The sequence below is a fragment of the Nerophis lumbriciformis genome, linkage group LG10, assembly GCF_033978685.3.
Source record: "Nerophis lumbriciformis linkage group LG10, RoL_Nlum_v2.1, whole genome shotgun sequence".
Taxonomy (NCBI): Eukaryota; Metazoa; Chordata; class Actinopteri; order Syngnathiformes; family Syngnathidae; genus Nerophis; species Nerophis lumbriciformis.
Window position 1 is genome coordinate 36503854 of NC_084557.2, and position 20145 is coordinate 36523998.

General features: G+C 40.7%; 2 protein-coding genes across 4 annotated transcripts in view; one reads left to right on the top strand and one right to left on the bottom strand.

Annotated features, from left to right (window-relative positions):
- The first annotated feature begins 964 nt into the window (after positions 1 to 964).
- Positions 965 to 6818, top strand: svip (small VCP interacting protein). Of its 2 annotated transcripts, none has more exons than XM_072913947.1 (5): positions 965 to 1079; positions 1359 to 1422; positions 1608 to 1658; positions 5440 to 5486; positions 5804 to 5898. In XM_072913947.1, exons 1-5 carry the CDS (start codon positions 1057 to 1059, stop codon positions 5883 to 5885), a joined length of 267 nt encoding a protein of 88 aa, XP_072770048.1. In that variant the 5' UTR covers positions 965 to 1056; the 3' UTR covers positions 5886 to 5898. The 2 variants fall into 2 exon arrangements, with proteins under 2 accessions (XP_072770048.1, XP_061825666.1); XM_061969682.2 differs by lacking the exon at positions 5440 to 5486 and adding an exon at positions 6090 to 6818 and having other exon boundaries at positions 986 to 1079; positions 5804 to 5923.
- Positions 6819 to 6951: 133 nt separating this feature from the next.
- The window catches only part of gas2a (growth arrest-specific 2a), a 66824-nt gene continuing 53630 nt past the window's right edge, over positions 6952 to 20145 (bottom strand). For both annotated transcript variants that reach the window (XM_061969681.2, XM_061969680.2), the window contains exon 8: positions 6952 to 7812. In XM_061969681.2, the coding sequence (XP_061825665.1) occupies positions 7582 to 7812 (231 nt within the window). In that variant the 3' untranslated portion in view covers positions 6952 to 7581. The remainder of the gene's footprint in view (positions 7813 to 20145) is intronic.

The following is a 20145-nucleotide window of genomic DNA, read 5'->3' on the forward strand; positions in this document are numbered from 1 at the left end:
AGCTCCCCCTGGTGTTGTGGTAATGGCGGTCATTTACGTTAAGGAAGTAGTTTGACATGTACTTTGGTATCAGGGAGGTGTAGCGGATTTTATAGACAAGGCTCAGTGCAAGTTGTTTTACTCTGTCCTCCACCCTGAGCCAGCCCACTTTGGAGAAGTGGGTAGGAGGTGGGATCTGGGGTGGAGGTCTAGAAGTAATCTGACTAGCTTGTTCTGGGATGTTTGGAGTTTAGATTTGAGGGTTTTGGAGGTGCTAGGGTACCAGGAGGTGCATGCGTAATCGAAAAAGGGTTGAACGAGAGTTCCCGCCAGAATCTTCATGGTGCTTTTGTTGACCAGAGAGGAGATTCTATAGAGAAATCTTGTTCGTTGGTTGACCTTTTTGATTACCTTGGTTGCCATTTTATCACAGGAAAGATTAGCCTCTAGAATGGAACCTAGGTAGGTGACCTCATCTTTCCTGGCGATAACAATGTCACCCACTTTTATAGTGAAGTCACTGACTTTCTTAAGGTTGATGTGGGACCCAAACAGGATGGATTCTGTTTTACCTAAGTGTATGGATAGCTTGTTGTCAGCTAGCCAGGTGCAAATTCTACAGAGTTCAGTAGTAGTAGTAGAAAATGGATGGGAAATACATAATAATTGGTTGAAGTAAGTTAGTTATATTTCATACGGTGAGATGAATACGATGATTGTTGCCACCAGGTGGTGCTACTACACAGGGGACTTCAAAAATGCATGTGCATGTGACCCCCTGAGTTGTGTTCAATACCAACTCGTTAAAACAACTGTTTAGTGGAAATACATTAACTATACACATTTTTTAAAGGAGAAATTAATGTACACTCTGGATATATTTTATAACACAAAATTAAAAGTGAATAACATTTTAAAGATTTCGGACATTTGCTATTCAAGCAAACGCGTTTTTGTTTTTTTCGCGTTCTTGAACGCCCCACAGTTTAACGTTCATCACTAACCAAAGCTAACTGGCACTGGGACGTATAACAGTTATCTTGGGTTTCTGGCGTTAAAAAAAAGATTGTTTGGCAAATGCCGGGGCGTCGAAACAAACGGTGTGAGGAGAATTTATTCACGATGCGGTTTCACTAGCCAGGCTAAGCTTCGTAGTTGTAGCTATTAGCTTGAATGCTAAAGTTGCCCGAAGCGAACGGTGACGCCATGCCAGAGGAGCCCTCCACTGCCTGTAGGAGTAGACGCTGCTTTTTCCTACTTCTCTTTTGACAACACCCGAACCCTGAACACTCAACCAACTTCTGTTTGTTAGCAATAGTTTAGTAAGAAAAAAAGACATTAAAACTAATTTGCTCCGTTGCTTTTTCACTGTTGTGAAGAATGGGGATGTGCTTACCGTGCCTTGGTGGAGCGGTCGAGGACGCTGTGGACACTCCAGATCCAGTATGTGACCATGGTTAAACTACACTACTTTTATCCACTTATTATGCATAAATAGTAGGGAATTGAGGTACGACACAGTCACGTTTTTGTTTGGCCTTAATTAAAATTGCTGGGCCCAGCTAAGTGGAATGCAAACTGCATTTTTGTTTACATTGTACATATTAAGAGTTGGGATTTCTTTCCAGGAGACGAGGAGGCGACAGTTGGCTGCAGCGGCAGAGAAGAGACAAACCGAGGTAAATCTTGTCGTAAAAGAAAAGAAAAACACAACAAACCGTGAACATAGCCCTACAATAACGGTATATACTACTAGCTTGATGGGCGGGGTCACGTCACTCTTCAGCGCCATGACAGCCAGTGTTTTTTACAGGTTTTTTTTTTTTTAATGTATAAACTTTTATTTACATTTGCATACAATCAAGAAATAATAATAATCAAAACAAGTACAGAAACAGTACAAAACTCAATAAAGTAACTAAAATAGAATGCAACATAGGGACGACGGAGAGTGGCCGTGCACAACCCGAGGGTCCCTGGTTCAATCCCCACCTAGTACCAACCTCGTTGTGTCCTGAGCAAGACACTTCACCCTTGCTCCTGATGGCTGCTGGTTAGCGCCTTGCATGGCAGCTCCCTCCATCAGTGTGTGAATGTTTGTGTGAATGGGTAAATGTGGAAGTAGTGTCAAAGCGCTTTGAGTACCTTGAAGGTAGAAAAGCGCTATACAAGTACAACCCATTTATCATTTATATATATATGTAACAAAATGTAAAGCCATAGGTTCTGTAAATAATCAAAATTTGAAACACAGCATTATAGTTTTCACAGCTATTTGGTTGTTAGAGGTGGAGAGCGTTTAAAAGTAGAGTTCTAATTCTTTTTTAGAATAACAAAAAACAGGTAGGGTATTGAGAAACTTACATACAACTTGGCCAATAGTATAATGAGGTTGCAAAGGTAAAATTCCTTTTCGATTTTTTTTTCATACAGTGTAAATCCAAATAGCACATCTTTTAAAACAAAGCACACATTGGTCATGAATATTGTCCAGGGGCCGTATTTATCAAGCGTCTTAGAGTGCCATTTTACACTTAAGTCCTGAGAATTTGCAAATTGTAATCCTACTCTCAAACTTAAGAATAAAAGCTATTTATCAACTTTCTTAAGTCTAAGAATCACTCCTACTCTCCACGTATTTAAGAGACCTTCAGAGGTGTCCTAAGTGGTTAGGAGTTGCCAGCGGGGGATGGCACTGAGGCGAGAGAGACGTGCGCGAACGTTCAGGGAGCGGAAGGATGTCCTGGCTTTGTTTGATGGCGAGCAGCTGATCAAACGGTATCGTTTAGACAGAGCGGGAATTATTTTTGTCACAGATTTAATAAGGGGCGTCATCTTATCAGCAACATCACGCAGCAGAGCTTTCACAGCAGAACTAAAGTTCATCACAATGCTTCGATATCTCGCCACTGGGAAAATGAATTGGAAAGAAAAGGAAACATTTATTTTTGATTCATTGCCAATATTGTTTGTTTGTTTTGTATTATTTAGTAGTTTATTGTCAAAATATACACTCCCATTGTCCACTTAAATATTTCTAAGATATTTCTTTATTCTTAGACAAGAGATTCCCTTCCGTGATTGGTCATTTCTATGGACACAGAAATTACGTCACCTAAAATTCCGTTTACGGCACATAGTAATGTCGTAATTCAGCTCTGAGTGTGACACTTAAGATTCAGTCCTACACTTCGCTGAAAGTGTGAGTAAGACGCTTGATAACTAACTTTTAAGTTCAGCTTTCAGCGAATAATTTCTTTACTCATAAGTCAACTCTTAGCAGACTTCTTAGGAGTAATTCTAAGACGCTTGTTAAATACGGCCCCAGGATGAAACCACAGATGCCCTGCCATAGTGATCGAGTGCTTTCACAAGTCAAAAACAGGTGGTAAACAGTCTCTGGATGTACTGTTCTTTATATAGCCAGTCATGTAAAACACTTGAATTGGATGCGTACAATTCCACAAATTATCCATACATATGTGAAATAAACAAGCACATAAGTTTGGACATCACTGAACACCATGGTAAGGTGTGTCCAAACTTCTGATTGGTACTGCATGTCTATATGAGGCATTGACGCTTAATGAACGTCTGTCTTGCAATACCTAAGAAAAAGCGAGAGGAATTCGTATTCATCGGTAATATTGAAAATAAAGATACTAAACTTCCTCAATAAAACTTAGCAAATTTAGAGTTGATTGTCAGTATCTCCTATAAGAGAGTACCGTATTTTTCGGACTATAAGTCACAGTTTTTTTCATAGTTTGGCCGGGGGTGCGACTTATACTCAGGAGCGACTTATGTGTGAAATTATTAACACATTACCGTAAAATATCAAATAATATTATTTAGCTCATTCACGTAAGAGACTAGACGTATAAGATGTCATGGGATTTAGCGATTAGGAGTGATAGATTGTTTGGTAAACGTATAGCATGTTCTATATGTTATAGTTATTTGAATGACTCTTACCATAATATGTTACGTTAACATACCAGGCACGTTCTCAGTTGGTTATTTATGCGTCATATAATGTACACTTATTCAGCCTGTTGTTCACTATTCTTTATTTATTTTAAATTGCCTTTCAAATGTCTATTCTTGGTGTTGGGTTTTATCAAATAAATTTCCCCAAAAAATGCGACTTATACTCCAGTGCGACTTATATATGTTTTTTTCCTTCTTTATTATGCATTTTCGGCCGGTGCGACTTATACTCCGGAGCAATTTATAGTCAGAAAAATACGGTATATTATTGGTAAGGCCTCGAGTAGTACAAATGCATTATTTGTAATACCATTAACCCTGAATATTAGGGCTGCAGCTAACAATTGTTTTAGTAATTTAATAACCTATGAATTAGTTTGTTTGGTTAATCAAGTAATTGGATAAAAAACACTATAGTCTCAAGGCGTATTTTAAGGAAAATAGTTAAAATCAACAAATATTTTCTGCTTACCAAAAACTTTTTTTTTTGCAAATAAATTCACATAATATTGAAATTGCTCTTTATACATTGTTTGCATTAAAAAAAATATATCCACTGTTTGCCGCCACACAGATCACAGCACACACACCAACGCTCTCGTGTGTGCTCTATTGCAGCGCCTGTGCAGAAACTGTTGCCGTATTTAAAGTACCGGGTAATTCATGCTGACTGGATTTTATCCATTTATACATTCATTAAGCAACAAAATATAAAGCAAAGCTTTGTTCTAACCAATTAATTGTTGCAGGGGTGCAGCCCTACTGAATTTAAGTTAACCCCATTTTTTAAGACCCGTTTTTGTGGAAAAAAGTAAAACATTTTAGATAAAATAAATGTTCTTTTTTTCATGTTTTAAATACCAGTTAAATCACATTGTCATCGTAGTTTAAGTTTATTATGTGGTTCACTTTGCAAGTGAACTCTTGTGAATTACACTAGCGAGCAGCACATAAACCTCTAGATCCCAAATACTGTAAAAGACAAAAACATTAACAACTTTATTTCAAATTCTTCTCCTGTCTTATATCTGGGTCGTACAGTAAATAATATTAATTTTAACATGTAGATCTCTGTTGCTGAAGGGTAGATCAGTCACTTAATATTCCTGGATGTTGACATGCTTTGCAGTCTTTTCTTCGAAATGCAGCAGCACTAAGTTTAAACTTTCTGTAAACTTCAGCTTTACAGATGCCATGTCAGCACTGCAGGTAGCTATTGTACATGGTATTTATTTGAATTTCCGCTTGGCTACTAATTAAGTATAACTGATTCTGATTTGTTATTTTTATTCTTGAGGTTGTCTACTCAAGTGGGCATTGAACCTGCAGCATCTATTAAAGTAGATGTAATAATTTAAGGTTTTTAAGTATCTATGAACATATTATGAGGGGTATAATTGTTTCTTAAAGTGAGCTGATACATTTTATTAATTTAAGGAGGTGCTTAGTGAGCAATGTTTTACTGTCCAGAAAAGCCGCTTGCGCATCCGTAAGAGCCACACAAAAGCTGTCGCAAGGTAAGTAGACACATAATTAAAATATTTCCTGGCCAGGTGACCCTTTGGATTGTGCCTTACCTCAACTACCACAACTTGCTGAGTCCCCTTTGAACCCAAAAAAATGTACTAGCACAAAGAAAACATGCTGGATTTTCTCCCACCCCCACATTCCATCACAACTGACTCACTGCCTTTTCTGGCAGTTACACCTGGCTGGCTGGTTGTGACGCACACCTTTTTTACTAAATACAAACAAGCACAATTGCATGTTCTTGTGCTGTGTAATCATGCAAAAAAGCAACACCTGCAGTTTTATATTCCATTCTCTTGATCAGACCGCACACAGGGGTGTCAAAAACCCGGCAGCTGTTGAAAGGAAAAGAAAAAAGCAAGAAGAGATTGAGAAACAGGAGATAAGTACGTCTGTGTCTGGCGGCGGAGGTGGCGGGTTGAGAGTAAGTACCGGTAGCTTCTACCTTTTATTTGCAATTTTTTGTTATTACAACATTAATGTGTAGTCATTTTGCCATTTTCTTCCATTTGTCTTTCTGATACTGACACAAAACTATCTGTACAGTTTGTATAGGATAAAAAACGTTTTTATTTATTTATGCTCTGCAGTGGCAGGTGGGCTGAAGACGGGCGAAAAAGGTCCAAAACAACACAAAAGGTTGCTGCAAGATGTTTTGAACTGCTGTCTGCATCATTATTATTTATGGTTTTTAGTTAGAGATAAGCAGCTTCAAGTGCCTAATGCTGATCAGATAGATGCAATTGGAGCAGGAGCACCCAAACTTGCAGCCTTGTTGCCAAGTTCTTTAAACTTGCTGCATGATTCCAGTGGGTCTCGGTATGTGCTATGAAGGCAAAAACTCCTCAACATCACAACACTTAGCATGTAGTACCTTGTAGTAGTAGTACACAAAGGTCATAATACTTCCATAAAGAGCATTATTGTATATTTTTGTGTTTTTCCCCCCTCAAATGTTGCCTCAGTAATGAAACGACAAGTTCCAATCGCATGATTCCCATCATCATTGTCCATCCTTTTACTTAGAGCACATTTTCACTTTGTTGCAGTGACTTTCATGTATGCAAACCACCTGCTTAATTTAAAATATGATCTGCATTGCCACATGTACACTTCTTTTTTATGCATGGCTGTGAGGGCACACTTGATTAATAAGAAAACAGCAATGTATCGGTTGGCATGAAGAGATGATGGTGATGAATTGAAGGATTTTTAATGAAGGTATTAACTTTTGACAACACTAAAGTGTACAGCTTTAACTTGATCTGTAACAATTATGCCAATATTATTTGCTGCAATAAATCACATTTCTGATATAACTTTTTTGTGAGATTTGTTGTACAATACTTAAAATACTGTAGAATAATTGATGTAATATGCAACTCATGCTAATTTTAAAATGTTTTGGTTTCACTTTTCAACTGTAAAAAATAGACAAAAAAATTTACGGACAAGGTTTCCAATATTTTATTTGTATTTAACACAAATCGAACCTCCTAAAAGTATGCATTTGTTGTCCTCAAACCCGTGAGGCAAATACTTTGGCAAAGCATGACAATGTTATTACTTATTTCGCCTGCAGGGGACAGCGAAGTAGAACAAATGAATAACCCCATAAAGAAACCCTGACTCCCATGATACATTTACATCCTTAACATGGGAACAGTATGTAAAATAAGTAATAACTGGTAAGATCAAAACGACTACAATTAATCCAAAAAGTTTCCAACCTGTAGAAATGAAATCAAAATGATAAAGTCTTGTCAGGACGCACTACTATAAACATTCTGGACTAGGCTTTGGAACTTTTTGACTTGCATCAATGGCAAACATATTTTGGTGTCCACAAGCATTAAACATCAAATAAGTGCTTTCCTGTAAAAGTGTAAAATTAAGTTTTACTAATAATAATAAAGATAAGCATACTGTAGTAATTAAAATTCTAAAGGTCCTACTAGAAAATAATGTACAAAATGTAAAAAAAAAAAAAAAAAGTTACAATTTTATGAATTACAATAAAGTAAAATGTAATTTCCATGTGTCACAAGTTGAGTCATATTGTAGTGATGACCTTCAAATCCGTCATGGCGACGTCTCCTGCGTGGGCTTTTTGCAACGATAGTTGGCCGCCACCACCAGGTAACTGTCAGGCGTCAGGTCCTTGATGTTGAGGCCTTTGCTGCCGACGGGGGACGTCTTCCCCTCCACGCGGGAGATTTGAAGCATACGGCAAGGGTCGTGCTTGAGTAGGTAGCTCTCGAACGTCTCCCAGCCTCCTCCTACGCGAACCATCACGTGCTTGTTGTGCAGCATCTGAACACACGCAAGCAGGATTTACACTTATAAACTTGAAGGAAGGACAGATGTCATTTGAGCTAGTCCTAAGCTTTGTGTGACCTTAAACAAGAATGGAATGTGAGTTTTAAAATCACATTGGATAGGAGAGCAGTTTATTGCCATTGCACTTAAAAAGTACAATACAATTACATTTTCAGCACAGACCTGTTCAAGAGCAGACATACACTATATTGCCAAATGATGAGAATCAGGTGTCCTAATCACTTGGTGTATAAAATCAAGCACTGAGGCATGGATACTGTTTCTACAAACATTTGTGAAAGAATGGGCCGCTCTCAGGAGCTCAGTGATTTCCAGCGTGGAACTGTCATAGGATGCCACCTGTGCAACAAATGCAGTCGTAAAATTTCTTTGCTCCTAAATATTCCAAAGTCAACTGTCGTCTTTATTATAAGAAAATGGAAGAGTTTGGGAACAACAGCAACTCAGCCACCAAGTGGTAGGCCACGTAAACTGACAGAGAGGGGTCAGCGGACGCTGAAGCGCATAGTGCAAAGAGGTTGCCGACTTTCTGCACAGTCAGTTGCTACCAAACAATCTGTCACTCCTAATCGCTAAATCCCATGAAATATTATACGTCTAGTCTCTTACGTGAATGAGCTAAATAATATTATTTGATATTTTACGCTAATGTGTTAATAATTTCACACATAAGTCGCTCCTGAGTATAAGTCGCACCCCTGGCCAAACTATGAAAAAAAACTGCGATTTATAGTCCGAAAAATGCGGTACTTTTATTTATCCCACAATGGAGAAATTACATTGTTGCAGTGCAGGTTTAAACCATTGTACATCGTTACAGGGGGTGTAGGTTGTGTTACACATTACACATTTGATTCAAACAACTGTATTATTGAACTTATACAGCAAATTGGTTTTGGTCATTGGTGACATTATCTTTTAATGAAGAAACAAAAACATTTGACAGATATTTTGCAGGTTTTGGACCACGTGGGTTAGATGCACCACTTTGATGCTAGAGATTACTGAATTGGGTTTTATGCAAAGTAAAAGCAGCAAAAAGCCCATACCAATAAATGCCACTGAACCCAGTAACTATCTCATGAGAATTCAGTAGGAAGTATGACGTACGGTAAGGTTATGTAGTATTAAGCGGGACTTAAGCTCAACAAACTCCACAAACATGTTGTTGAAACTATAACTTGACCCAAAAATGCAAAATGTTCCCATATGAAAGCAGTTGGTGTTAAGACGATGACATTTGCATTCGGGCAAGCGATAAAGTTTGCCATCAGAACCAGCAGAAAGAGTTATTTGTATTTTTTTTCCACAGAGTGAAATGTGCACAAACAAACTTGTGTCATCGTCCTAAAAGTGACTTTTCCTGGTCCTTTCTGGGCAGGCTAAGCATGTGCAAATAATCTCTCAAAAGAATGCAGCTGGTGAATTGGGACACAAATATAATGTAACTAGTAGTTTTACATTAAAAAAAAAACAACATTCTGCCAAGCAACAATCGACCACACTTTTGAATTTGACCCCCCCCCAAAATCAGTACCGTATTTTCCGCACTATAAGGCGCACCTAAAAACCACAAATTTTCTCAAAAGCTAACAGTGCGCCTTATAACCCGGTGCGCTTTATTACGATTCATTTTCATAAAGTTTCGATCTCGCAACTTCGGTAAACAGCCGCCATCTTTTTTCCCGGTAGAACAGGAAGCGCTTCTTCTTCTACGCAAGCAACCGCCAAGGTAAGCACCCGCCCCCATAGAACAGGAAGCGCTTCTTCTTCTACTGTAAGCTACCGCCCGCCCCCGGAAGAAGAAGAAAAAACGCGCGGATATCACCGTACGTTTCATTTCCTGTTTACATCTGTAAAGACCACAAAATGGCTCCTACTAAGCGAAAAGGATCCGGTTCATGAAAAGACGCAATCTCTCCATCCGCACACGGATTACTAACGTATTTCACAGCAACTGATATTCCTGTGAACCGCACTGTGGAACGGGAGCACGTACGGTGAATATTCGCACCACAGGGAATGAGAAGTCATCCTTCACTGTGGTTCTAGCTTGCCATGCTAACTTCCACCCATGGTGATATTCAAAAGCAAGACCTTGCCAAAAGAGACCTTTCCAGCCGGCGTCATCATAAAAGCTAACTCGAAGGGATGGATGGATGAAGAAAAGATGAGCGAGTGGTTAAGGGAAGTTTACGCGAAGAGGCCGGGTGGCTTTTTTCACACAGCTCCGAAGGCGAACACACCTTCACTAAGACGGGCAGACAGCGCCGGACGACATACGCCAACATTTGCCAGTGGATCGTAAATGCCTGGGCAGATATTTCGGTCACAACTGTGGTCCGAGCTTTCCGGAAGGCAGGATTCACAGAACTACTGGACAACAGCGACACTGACTCCGATGACTTCGACGAGACGGAACCGGCCATTTTGGATCCCACGCTTGCGCAACTTTTCAATTCGGACACCGAAGACGAAGAATTCGAAGGATTTACGAATGAAGAATAACTTCAGAAGGTGAGCGCTATGTTTATTTTGTGTGTTGTGACATTAACGTTCGAGCAACATTATGTTGCTATTGCTCTACACCATTTTGAATTTTACTATGTTTGTGATTGCACATTTGCGTACATTTTGGGACAGAGTTGTTAGAACGCTGGTTTTCAATATATTATTAAAGTTTGACTGAACTATCTGACTGTTTTTTTGACATTCCCTTTAGCGCAGCGTAGGCGCGGCTTATAATCCGGGGCGGCTTATTGGTGGACAAAGTTATGAAATATGTAATTCATTGAAGGTGCGGCTAATAATCCGGTGCGCCTTATAGTGCGGAAAATACGGTACATTTCTATTTAACAATGTTGATAAGAGGTGGGAATTTTTGGGTACCTCACGATTCAATCCGAATCTTAGGGTGACTATTCGATTCAAAATCGATTCTCTGGACAACATGATTCTTGATTCAAACTGATTCTTGCTTTGCTTGGTATAGTATTTATATTAAAACTTTTTCAAAACAGGTTACAAAACCTCTTTTTGGTTGCTGACGCATGACGTACACACGCAGCAAATAAGCCAGGATATAGTCAAAAATATATTTTGGAATAATTGATTCTTAAGTACTCCTCAGCCTTCCCGGTAAGGTCTATTCAGGTGTACTGGAGAGGAGGCTACGCCGGATAGTCGACCTGGGATTCAGTAGGACCAGTGTGGTTTTCGTCCTGGTCGTGGAACTGTGGACCAGCTTTATACTCTCGGCAGGGTCCTTGAGGGTGCATGGGAGTTTGCCCAACCAGTCTACATGTGCTTTGTGGACTTGGAGAAGGCATTCGATCGTGTCCCTCGGGAAGTTCTGTGGAGAGTGCTCAGAGAGTATGGGGTATCGGACTGTCTGATTTTGGCGGTCCGCTCCCTGTACGATCAGTGTCAGAGCTTGGTGCGCCATGCCGGCAGTAAGTCGGATACGTTTCCAGTGAGGGTTGGACTCCGCCAAGGCTGCCCTTTGTCACCGATTCTGTTCATAACTTTTATGGACAGAATTTCTAGGCGCAGTCAAGGCGTTGAGGGGATCCGGTTTGGTGGCTGCAGGATTAGGTCTCTGCTTTTTGCAGATGATGTGGTCCCGATGGCTTCATCTGGCCAGGATCTTCAGCTCTCACTGGATCGGTTTGCAACAGAGTGTGAAGCGACTGGGATGAGAATCAGCACCTCCAAGTCCGAGTCCATGGTTCTCGCCCGGAAAAGGATGGAGTGCCATCTCCGGGTTGGGGAGGAGACCCTGCCCTAAGTGGAGGAGTTCAAGTACCTTGGAGTCTTGTTCACGAGGGAGGGAAGAGTGGATCGTGAGATCGACAGGCGGATCGGTGCGGCGTCTTCAGTAATGCGGACGCTGTATCGATCCGTTGTGGTGAAGAAGGAGCTGAGCCCGAAGGCAAAGCTCTCAATTTACCGGTCGATCTACGTTCCCATCCTCACCTATGGTCATGAGCTTTGGGTTATGACCGAAAGGACAAGATCCCGGGTACAAGCGGCTGAAATGAGTTACCTCCGCCGGGTGGCGGGGCTCTCCCTTAGAGATAGGGTGAGAAGCTCTGCCATCCGGGAGGAGCTCAAAGTAAAGTCGCTGCTCCTCCACATCGAGAGGAGCCAGATGAGGTGGTTCGGGCATCTGGTCAGGATGCCACCCGAACGCCTCCCTAGGGAGGTGTTTAGGGCACGTCCAACCGGTAGGAGGCCACGGGGAAGACCCAGGACACGTTGGGAAGACTTTGTCTCCCGGCTGGCCTGGGAACGCCTCGGGATCCCCCGGGAAGAACTGGACGAAGTGGCTGGGGAGAGGAAAGTCTGGGCTTCCCTGCTTAGGCTGCTGCCCCCGCGAACCGACCTCGGATAAGCAGAAGAAGATGGATGGATGGATGGATTGATTCTTAAATACTTAAATTATGAATCGATTTAGAATTGGGATGAATAAGAATATATTTCTTTTAAGCACACCTAGAGTTGATTGCACCTATTGTCTAACTTTTTTGTAATGAATAACTTTTTTTAATGCGGATTGTGGTTTACTGTATTGTCCTTGGAAGACGAACTGAAGATTTAAAAAAATGCAGATAATGTACAAGCGAATACAATGCGGTTGGTCTCACTTTAAAAAAAAATTTTTTTTATAGTTTTTGTATAAAATAGGATACATTTCATTCAACATTCAATAACCAAAACTACTTTTAACTGCTTTATCAAGAGAAATTGCATACAGTTTTCCCGTCTTTGCGTCAACATTGTGATACTTGCCCACATCCGGGACACATTCTTACGCATGGCTACCATGGCAACCTGCTGAAAGAAATAGGAGGCTGACACGTTGTTCAAGGCCTTCAACATAAAAGTTTCTCACAATATAAGCATCAGCCAACAACCTCATCAACACATCATTATTACGGTGTAAGACAGAATTTCCTCCTCAGAATGAGGACTAAATGAACACTATAGAGCGCTGTGATGGTTAATTGGTTCCAAGATCCTGGATGTGGATTGTCACTTCAGTCTGAGATATTAGACTTCCTGCCCTGCAGCAAGCGGTGTAACATGCAACATTTATAAGCCTCTTAAAAGAATCCATCTAGAGGCCATAGGCAGGGCGGTGCTTCCAATCAGCTGCAACAGGCCTTCAGGCTGTGTGACTGTGGTTTTAATGGACAAGAATGTTTCAATCACGCTGCTTTGGGACACAACCCGTGCTGGAGAGACTTGGTCCCCAGCAAAATGGAGAACGATGGAAACCCGCGGGCGTGGAGTTGACAGCACCTCTCTTACAAACATGGTGGAGTCAGTGGAACAACAGCAATCTCATTTATTTAGTCCTAGAGCCTGACTATTGCGTCCTTCGCTTTTTAGGAAAAGCAGCTGCTGGCGTTTTTAATGAAAGCGTCTTTACTGAGTTGACGGACAGACAGAGGTCAAATGATGTAGCACACACACACTCTATTATCAAAAAATATATAATAAAGCTTACTTTTGACCGACTGGCACTATTAAAGAATTATATTAATTTCATAATGTGTTTTTTTGCAGTGGTGCAGAAATGCACTGCATTATACTGAGTACTGAGATGTGTTTCTAATATTTTGGACACTTTACTCAGCATCATGAGAGGAACAAACTGTAGGAAACATCTGGTTTTATATATATATATATATATATATATATAAAATGCAGTGTACTGTAAAGTTCAATACCTTGCCAGTTTACTTCCATTTGAGTCCGATTGTTTCATTTTGTAAATACTGACTACATAGATAGTATTGGAGATCAGAAAGGTAGTGATAATAATAACCCCGTTTGGGAAATTGTGTTAGATGTCAATATAAACGGAATACAATGATTTGCAAATCATTTTCAACCCATATTCAGTTGAATATGCTACAAAGACAACGTATTTGCTGTACAAACTGCTAAACATTTTTTTTTTTTTTTTGCAAATAATCATTAACTTTAGAATTTGATGCCAGCAACATGTGACAAAGAAGTTGGGAAAGGTGGCAATAAATACTGATAAAGTTGAGGAATGCTCATCAAACACTTATTTAGAACATCCCCTAAAAGTAGATTCCATGAAATGCTCAGTCATTCACAAACAAGGATGGGGCGAGGGTCACCACTTTGTCAACAAATGCGCGAGCAAATTGTTGAACAGTTTAAGAAAAACCTTTCTCAACCAGCTATTGCAAGGAATTTAGGGATTTCACCATCTACGGTCCGTAATATCATCAAAGGGTTCAGAGAATCTGGAGAAATCACTGCACGTAAGCAGCTAAGCCCGTGACATTCGATCCCTCAGGCTGTACTGCATCAACAAGCGACATCAGTGTGTAAAGGATATCACCACATGGGCTCAGGAACACTTCAGAAACCCACTGTCAGTATCTACAGTTGGTCGCTACATCTGTAAGTGCAAGTTAAAACTCTCCTATGCAAGGCGAAAACCGTTTATCAACAACACCCAGAAAAGCCGTCGGCTTCGCTGGGCCTGAGCTCATCTAAGCTGGTCTGTAAAGCACTTTGTATTACATGTATTTTATGTATGAAAAGCGCTTTATTAATAAAGATTGATTGATTGAGTACCCTAAAAAGAGTTAACCACTATTCTCAGGCTGTTAATCAAAACTTAGCATCATTATTTTTGAGGCTGCATGTTACAACTCTTGGATTGTGTACCTAATGATGTGACCAGTGAGTGGACACAGCAGTCCAAATGCATGTTTGTGAAAATCCTTTTGAGCTAAATTGATTTCAGAAATAATAAATATTCCTCTTACTGAACATGTAGTGTATACTGGTGCCTAGTGTGAGCGCAACACTCCTTGGCCTTGGTTGCCCAGCAACCAAACAAAGAGGACTGAGGTATTAAGTCATCCAAAAGGCTTTAGAAAATAATAAATAACAGCTTACGCAACATGTCGCGTTCCTCTGTAGAGATTTTTAGCAGATAAAATAATGGCTGTTTTATTTTCAGACCGACAGTATCTTTGATTCCATCCCAGTGTGATTGGGTTGTGTGTAGCTGCAATATAATATATTAACAGCAGAGGCCAACCAAGAGTGAATCGTCCCCTCTGTGGAGGCTCCATTGGTGTGAATTCAGCTTGTGGGTTGCCAAGTAACCAACATCCCATGAGGACCAACGATATATGAATCTAATTCTGTCCCAGCTGGAGAATGTATCTCCTCCTTCTACGCTCAGGGAAAGTTGAGTAACGTTCCCATCCAGACGGACAGAATCAATGAAAAGGCACAGAATCTGGTTCTTGATAACATATTTTGGAATAAGGAATAACTCGGTCATGAGATCAGATGATTATTACTTTTCCATAGTAGCTAATGAATCACATTATGCTAGGCGGGGGATGATGGGAAATGATCTGGTATTACATTTCCAGTAAAATATACGAACAAAGGACACAATGGTTGACTTCCATTCCTGACTGTGTTCTATCAGACAGCGAGAGACGTTTGCACAGTGCCTGTGTTTTCAAAAGGTGTAAATCTTTATTGTTTTACAGTTCTCTGTTATGCATTTTAAAATGTATGTCTTAACATATTACTTTTCTGTGACGTGCTGTTGACCTCTTGGCCAGGTCACCCTTGTGAATGAGATCTTGATCTCAATGGGTTTCTTATCTGGTTAAATAAAGGTTGTATTGTATATATATATATAGTATTATCTATGACATGAAGTCACCTGACACAACATTAACCCGTACAGATCCACATCAAGAGCTGTATTTAAGAAAAAAAAGACGACCAGATAGTTGGCAGAACTCTACGTTTTATTTTATGGTGCTTTGTTTCCGTTTATACAGGAGGGCTTCAACTAGGCAGTAACTATTCAACTGGCGGCCCGGGGGCCAAATCCAGCCTGGGTATAACTGTTATACTTCTCTGCTGGCCTAACATAACCAGGAATCATAATCAAAGATAAAAGTAATTTTTCATTTACTTTCCCTAAATATCTAAAAGTATTCATATTCTCTTCATGTCATATTATGCTCCTTCCAGTGCTGTGGTTTTTAGTTTTAGTTTGTATCCAATCAGAATTCAGATTATGTTGCCATGCTGTACCAAATCTGCCCGAGGCCTTCAGAATCAACACTAAGTGAACGGGCACAAACATTTGACAGACAGTTGCGATAGCCAATCAGATCACGAGTTGTTGTCAGTAAGGCCTTCTAGCTGGCCTAAGGCAAATAACACAAATATTGTGATGTTATGAGCTAGGTAACATAAGAACTCCATTACCCAGCATGCCACAGTAGTGAAGAGAATGCGCAGTAGCCCCGTTTAGGTTGTTGAATGTAGCCATGTTATTGACGAGCACGCTGTGGAGTAAACTTTAAGAAGTCAGCCAACACGCCTCGTCTGCATCTTTTATGATTAGACATATATTTGCAAGGCCATTTTCAAGAAGGATATTTAAAGAGAAACTACATCTTGTGAGACCATGTCGGCCAACCTCGGAAGCTAAAACTCAGCTGTCCCGGCGATGAAATGGGGAAATGCCCGCCACACAACGAGCGGCACCACTGGCTTATACAGTGTTGAATGGGTTCTACAAATTGTGAGTTCATATATTTAATTTTTTAATTTTTTCACGTTTAATATGTTTTTTGCAATTTTAATTTTGGCAGCACCACATAAGATATGTTTTAAAGGCCTACTGAAATGTGATTTTCTTATTCAAACAGGGATAGCAGGTCCATTCTATGTGTCATACTTGATCATTTCGCAATATTGCCATATTTTTGCTGAAAGGATTTAGTAGAGAACATCGATGATAAAGTTCGCAACTTTTGGTCGCTGATAAAAAAGCCTTGCCTGTACCGGAAGTAGCAGACGAGTAGCGTGACGTCACAGGTTGTGGAGCTCCTCACATCTGAACATTGTTTACAATCATGGCCACCAGCAGCGAGAACGATTCGGACCGAGAAAGCGACGATTTCCCCATGACTAAAGCAGTAAATAAACACAAGACATATATATATATATACTCTATTAGCCACAACACAACCAGGCTTGTATTTAATATGCCACAAATGAATCCCGCATAACAAACACCTCCCCCCTCCTGTCCATATAACCCGCCAATACAACTCAAACACCTGCACAACACACTCAATCCCACAGCCCAAAGTACCGTTCACCTCCCCAAAGTTCATACAGCACATATATTTCCCCAAAGTCCCCAAAGTTACGTACGTGACATGCACATAGCGGCACGCAGGTACGGGCAAGCGATCAAATGTTTGGAAGCCGCAACTGCATGCGTACTCACGGTACCGCGTCTGCGTATCCAACTCAAAGTCCTCCTGGTAAGAGTCTCTGTTGTCCCAGTTCTCCACAGGCCAATGGTAAAGCTTGACTGTCATCTTCCGGGAATGTAAACAATGAAACACCGGCTGTGTTATCCGGCACAACAGTCAGGGGGTGCATTCTACGGCGGGGGTGCGTTATATGGCACAACACCTGCCGCAATACACCGCTTCCCACCTACAGCTTTCTTCTTTGCTGTCTCCATTGTTCATTGAACAAATTGCAAAAGATTCACCAACACAGATGTCCAGAATACTGTGGAATTTTGCGATGAAAACAGACGACTTAATAGCTGGCCACCATGCTGTCCTCTACAATCCGTGACGTCACGTGCAGGTGTCATCATACCGAGACGTTTTCAGCAGGATATTTCGCGCGAAATTTAAAATAGCACTTTAGTAAGCTAACCCGGCCGTATTGGCATGTGTTGCAATGTTAAGATTTCATCATTGATATATAAACTATCAGACTGCGTGGTCGGTAGTAGTGGGTTTCTGTAGGCCTTTCATTGCTGATGCGGGTTTATTGATTTTTAAATGCGCCAGAAAGTAACCCGTTTTGTACACTGTTGATGTGGTTTAATGCGCAGTAAATGTGTTTCTGTATAGTATTTTTCCAACAATGATCATGTGGAGGTATAAATGATGGTATTTTGAGAGGTAATCATTGAAGTCGGACATCACTGAAGGCCTAGGTGGGAAACGCACGGCCCGCCACTGGTATAACACCATACTAGCCCCCGAGTTCAGTTCAAAACTTGGGACACAAACATTTTTGCAACACATTTCTAAAACACTAGAGTGCCCTGTTGTATAGAGTAACTTGGATCACTGTAAACACATTGGTAGATCATTGACATTTTAACCTTGCTAGCAAACAACACTGGGGTCCAAACTTGTGATTTACATAACTGAGGCGTTCCTCAAGGCACCCTTTTAAGTCCTCTCCTTATTTGACAGTTAAATGTTTTCATTGTATTGTGATTTATGTAACTATGTGTTGCTGTTGTTTGTTTACTGTAGATACAGTCAGTTTGTTCAACGTATTTAGTTATACTAGTAGTGTTCCTCCAGGTTTCATTTTTGGTTCTCTCTTTTTTAATCATTTGGGCTACTTAACTGGTGGCAAACAATTTTTTTGCAGAAGGTCCTTAAAACAACAGAGCATTCCTGTAACTCTGACAAAATAAATAGACCACTACTTTAGAGGACGCTGGTTCTTCGCCATGGTCCTCAGCTTTCTGGAAATGCCGGGAGGTTTATTTTTAATGGCATTATGAAAACCGGAAACTTTAAAACTGACTGTTGGAGTGCCTCTCTTCTCAAAAGTGAAGCAAACAAATATATACCTGTCAACATTTGCATTTGTAAATAAAGGATAATAAGGAAAAGTCTGGTCTTTCCTCAATAATTCCCACCTGCATCAAAATGCCTACTGAGTGCAACCATGTTTTAGTGGTGTGCTTTTACAAACCCTCGTTTCCATATGAGTTGGGAAATTGTGTTAGATGTAAATAAAAACGGAATACAATGATTTGCAAATCCTTTTCAACCCATATTCAATTGAATGCACTACAAAGACAACATATTTGATGTTCAAACTCATAAACTTCTTTTTTTTTTTGCAAATAATAATTAACTTAGAATTTCATGGCTGCAACACGTGCCAAAGTAGTTGGGAAAGGGCATGTTCACCACTGTGTTACATGGCCTTTCCTTTTAACAACACTCAGCAAATGTTTGGGAACTGAGGAGACACAGTGTTTAAGCTTCTCAGGTGGAATTATTTCCCATTCTTGTTTGATGTACAGCTTAAGTTGTTCAACAGTCCGGTAGTCTCCGTTGTGGTATTTTAGGCTTCATAATGCGCCACACATTTTCAATGGGAGACAGGTCTGGACTACAGGCAGGCCAGTCTAGTACCCGCACTCTTTTACTATGAAGCCACGTTGATGTAACACGTGGCTTGGCATTGTCTTGCTGAAATAAGCAGGGGCGTCCATGGTAACGTTGCTTAGATAAATAAATGATAAATGGGTTGTACTTGTATAGCGCTTTTCTACCTTCAAGGTACTCAAAGCGCTTTGACACTACTTCCACATTTACCCATTCACACACACATTCACACACTGATGGAGGGAGCTGCCATGCAAGGCGCTAACCAGCACCCATCAGGAGCAAGGGGTGAAGTGTCTTGCTCAGGACACAACGGACATGACGAGGTTGGTACTAGGTGGGGATTGAACCAGGGACCCTCGGGTTGCGCACGGCCACTCTCCCACTGCGCCACGCCGTCCCAGATGGCAACATATGTTGCTCCAAAACCTGTATGTACCTTTCAGCATTAATGGTGCCTTCACAGATGTGTAAGTTACCCATGTCTTGGGCACTAATACACCCCCATACCATCACAAATGCTGGCTTTTCAACTTTGCGCCTATAACAATCCGGATGGTTCTTTTCCTCTTTGGTCCGGAGGACACGACGTCCACAGTTTCCAAATACAATTTGAAATGTGGACTCGTCAGACCACAGAACACTTTTCCACTTTGTATCAGTCCATCTTAGATGAGCTCAGGCCCAGCGAAGCCGACGACGTTTCTGGGTGTTGTTGATAAACGGTTTTCGCCTTGCATAGGAGAGTTTTAACTTGCACTTACAGGTGTAGCGACCAACTGTAGTTACTGACAGTGGGCTTCTGAAGTGTTCCTGAGCCCATGTGGTGATATCCTTTACACACTGATGTCGCTTGTTGATGCAGACAGCCTGAGGGATCGAAGGTCACGGGCTTAGCTGCTTATGTGCAGTTCTCTGAACCCTTTGATGATATTACAGACCGTAGATGGTGAAATCCCTAAATTCCTTGCAATAGCTGGTTGAGAAAGGTTTTTCTTAAACTGTTCAACAATTTGCTCACGCATTTGTTGACAAAATGGTGACC

Coding starts and splice junctions, on each gene's coding strand:
- svip (XM_061969682.2), top strand. CDS start 1,057: ATGCCGGGGCGTCGAAACAAACG. Junction 1,080..1,358: donor CCGGGGCGTCGAAACAAACG/GTGTGAGGAGAA, acceptor ACTGTTGTGAAG/AATGGGGATGTGCTTACCGT. Junction 1,659..5,803: donor CAGAGAAGAGACAAACCGAG/GTAAATCTTGTC, acceptor TCTCTTGATCAG/ACCGCACACAGGGGTGTCAA.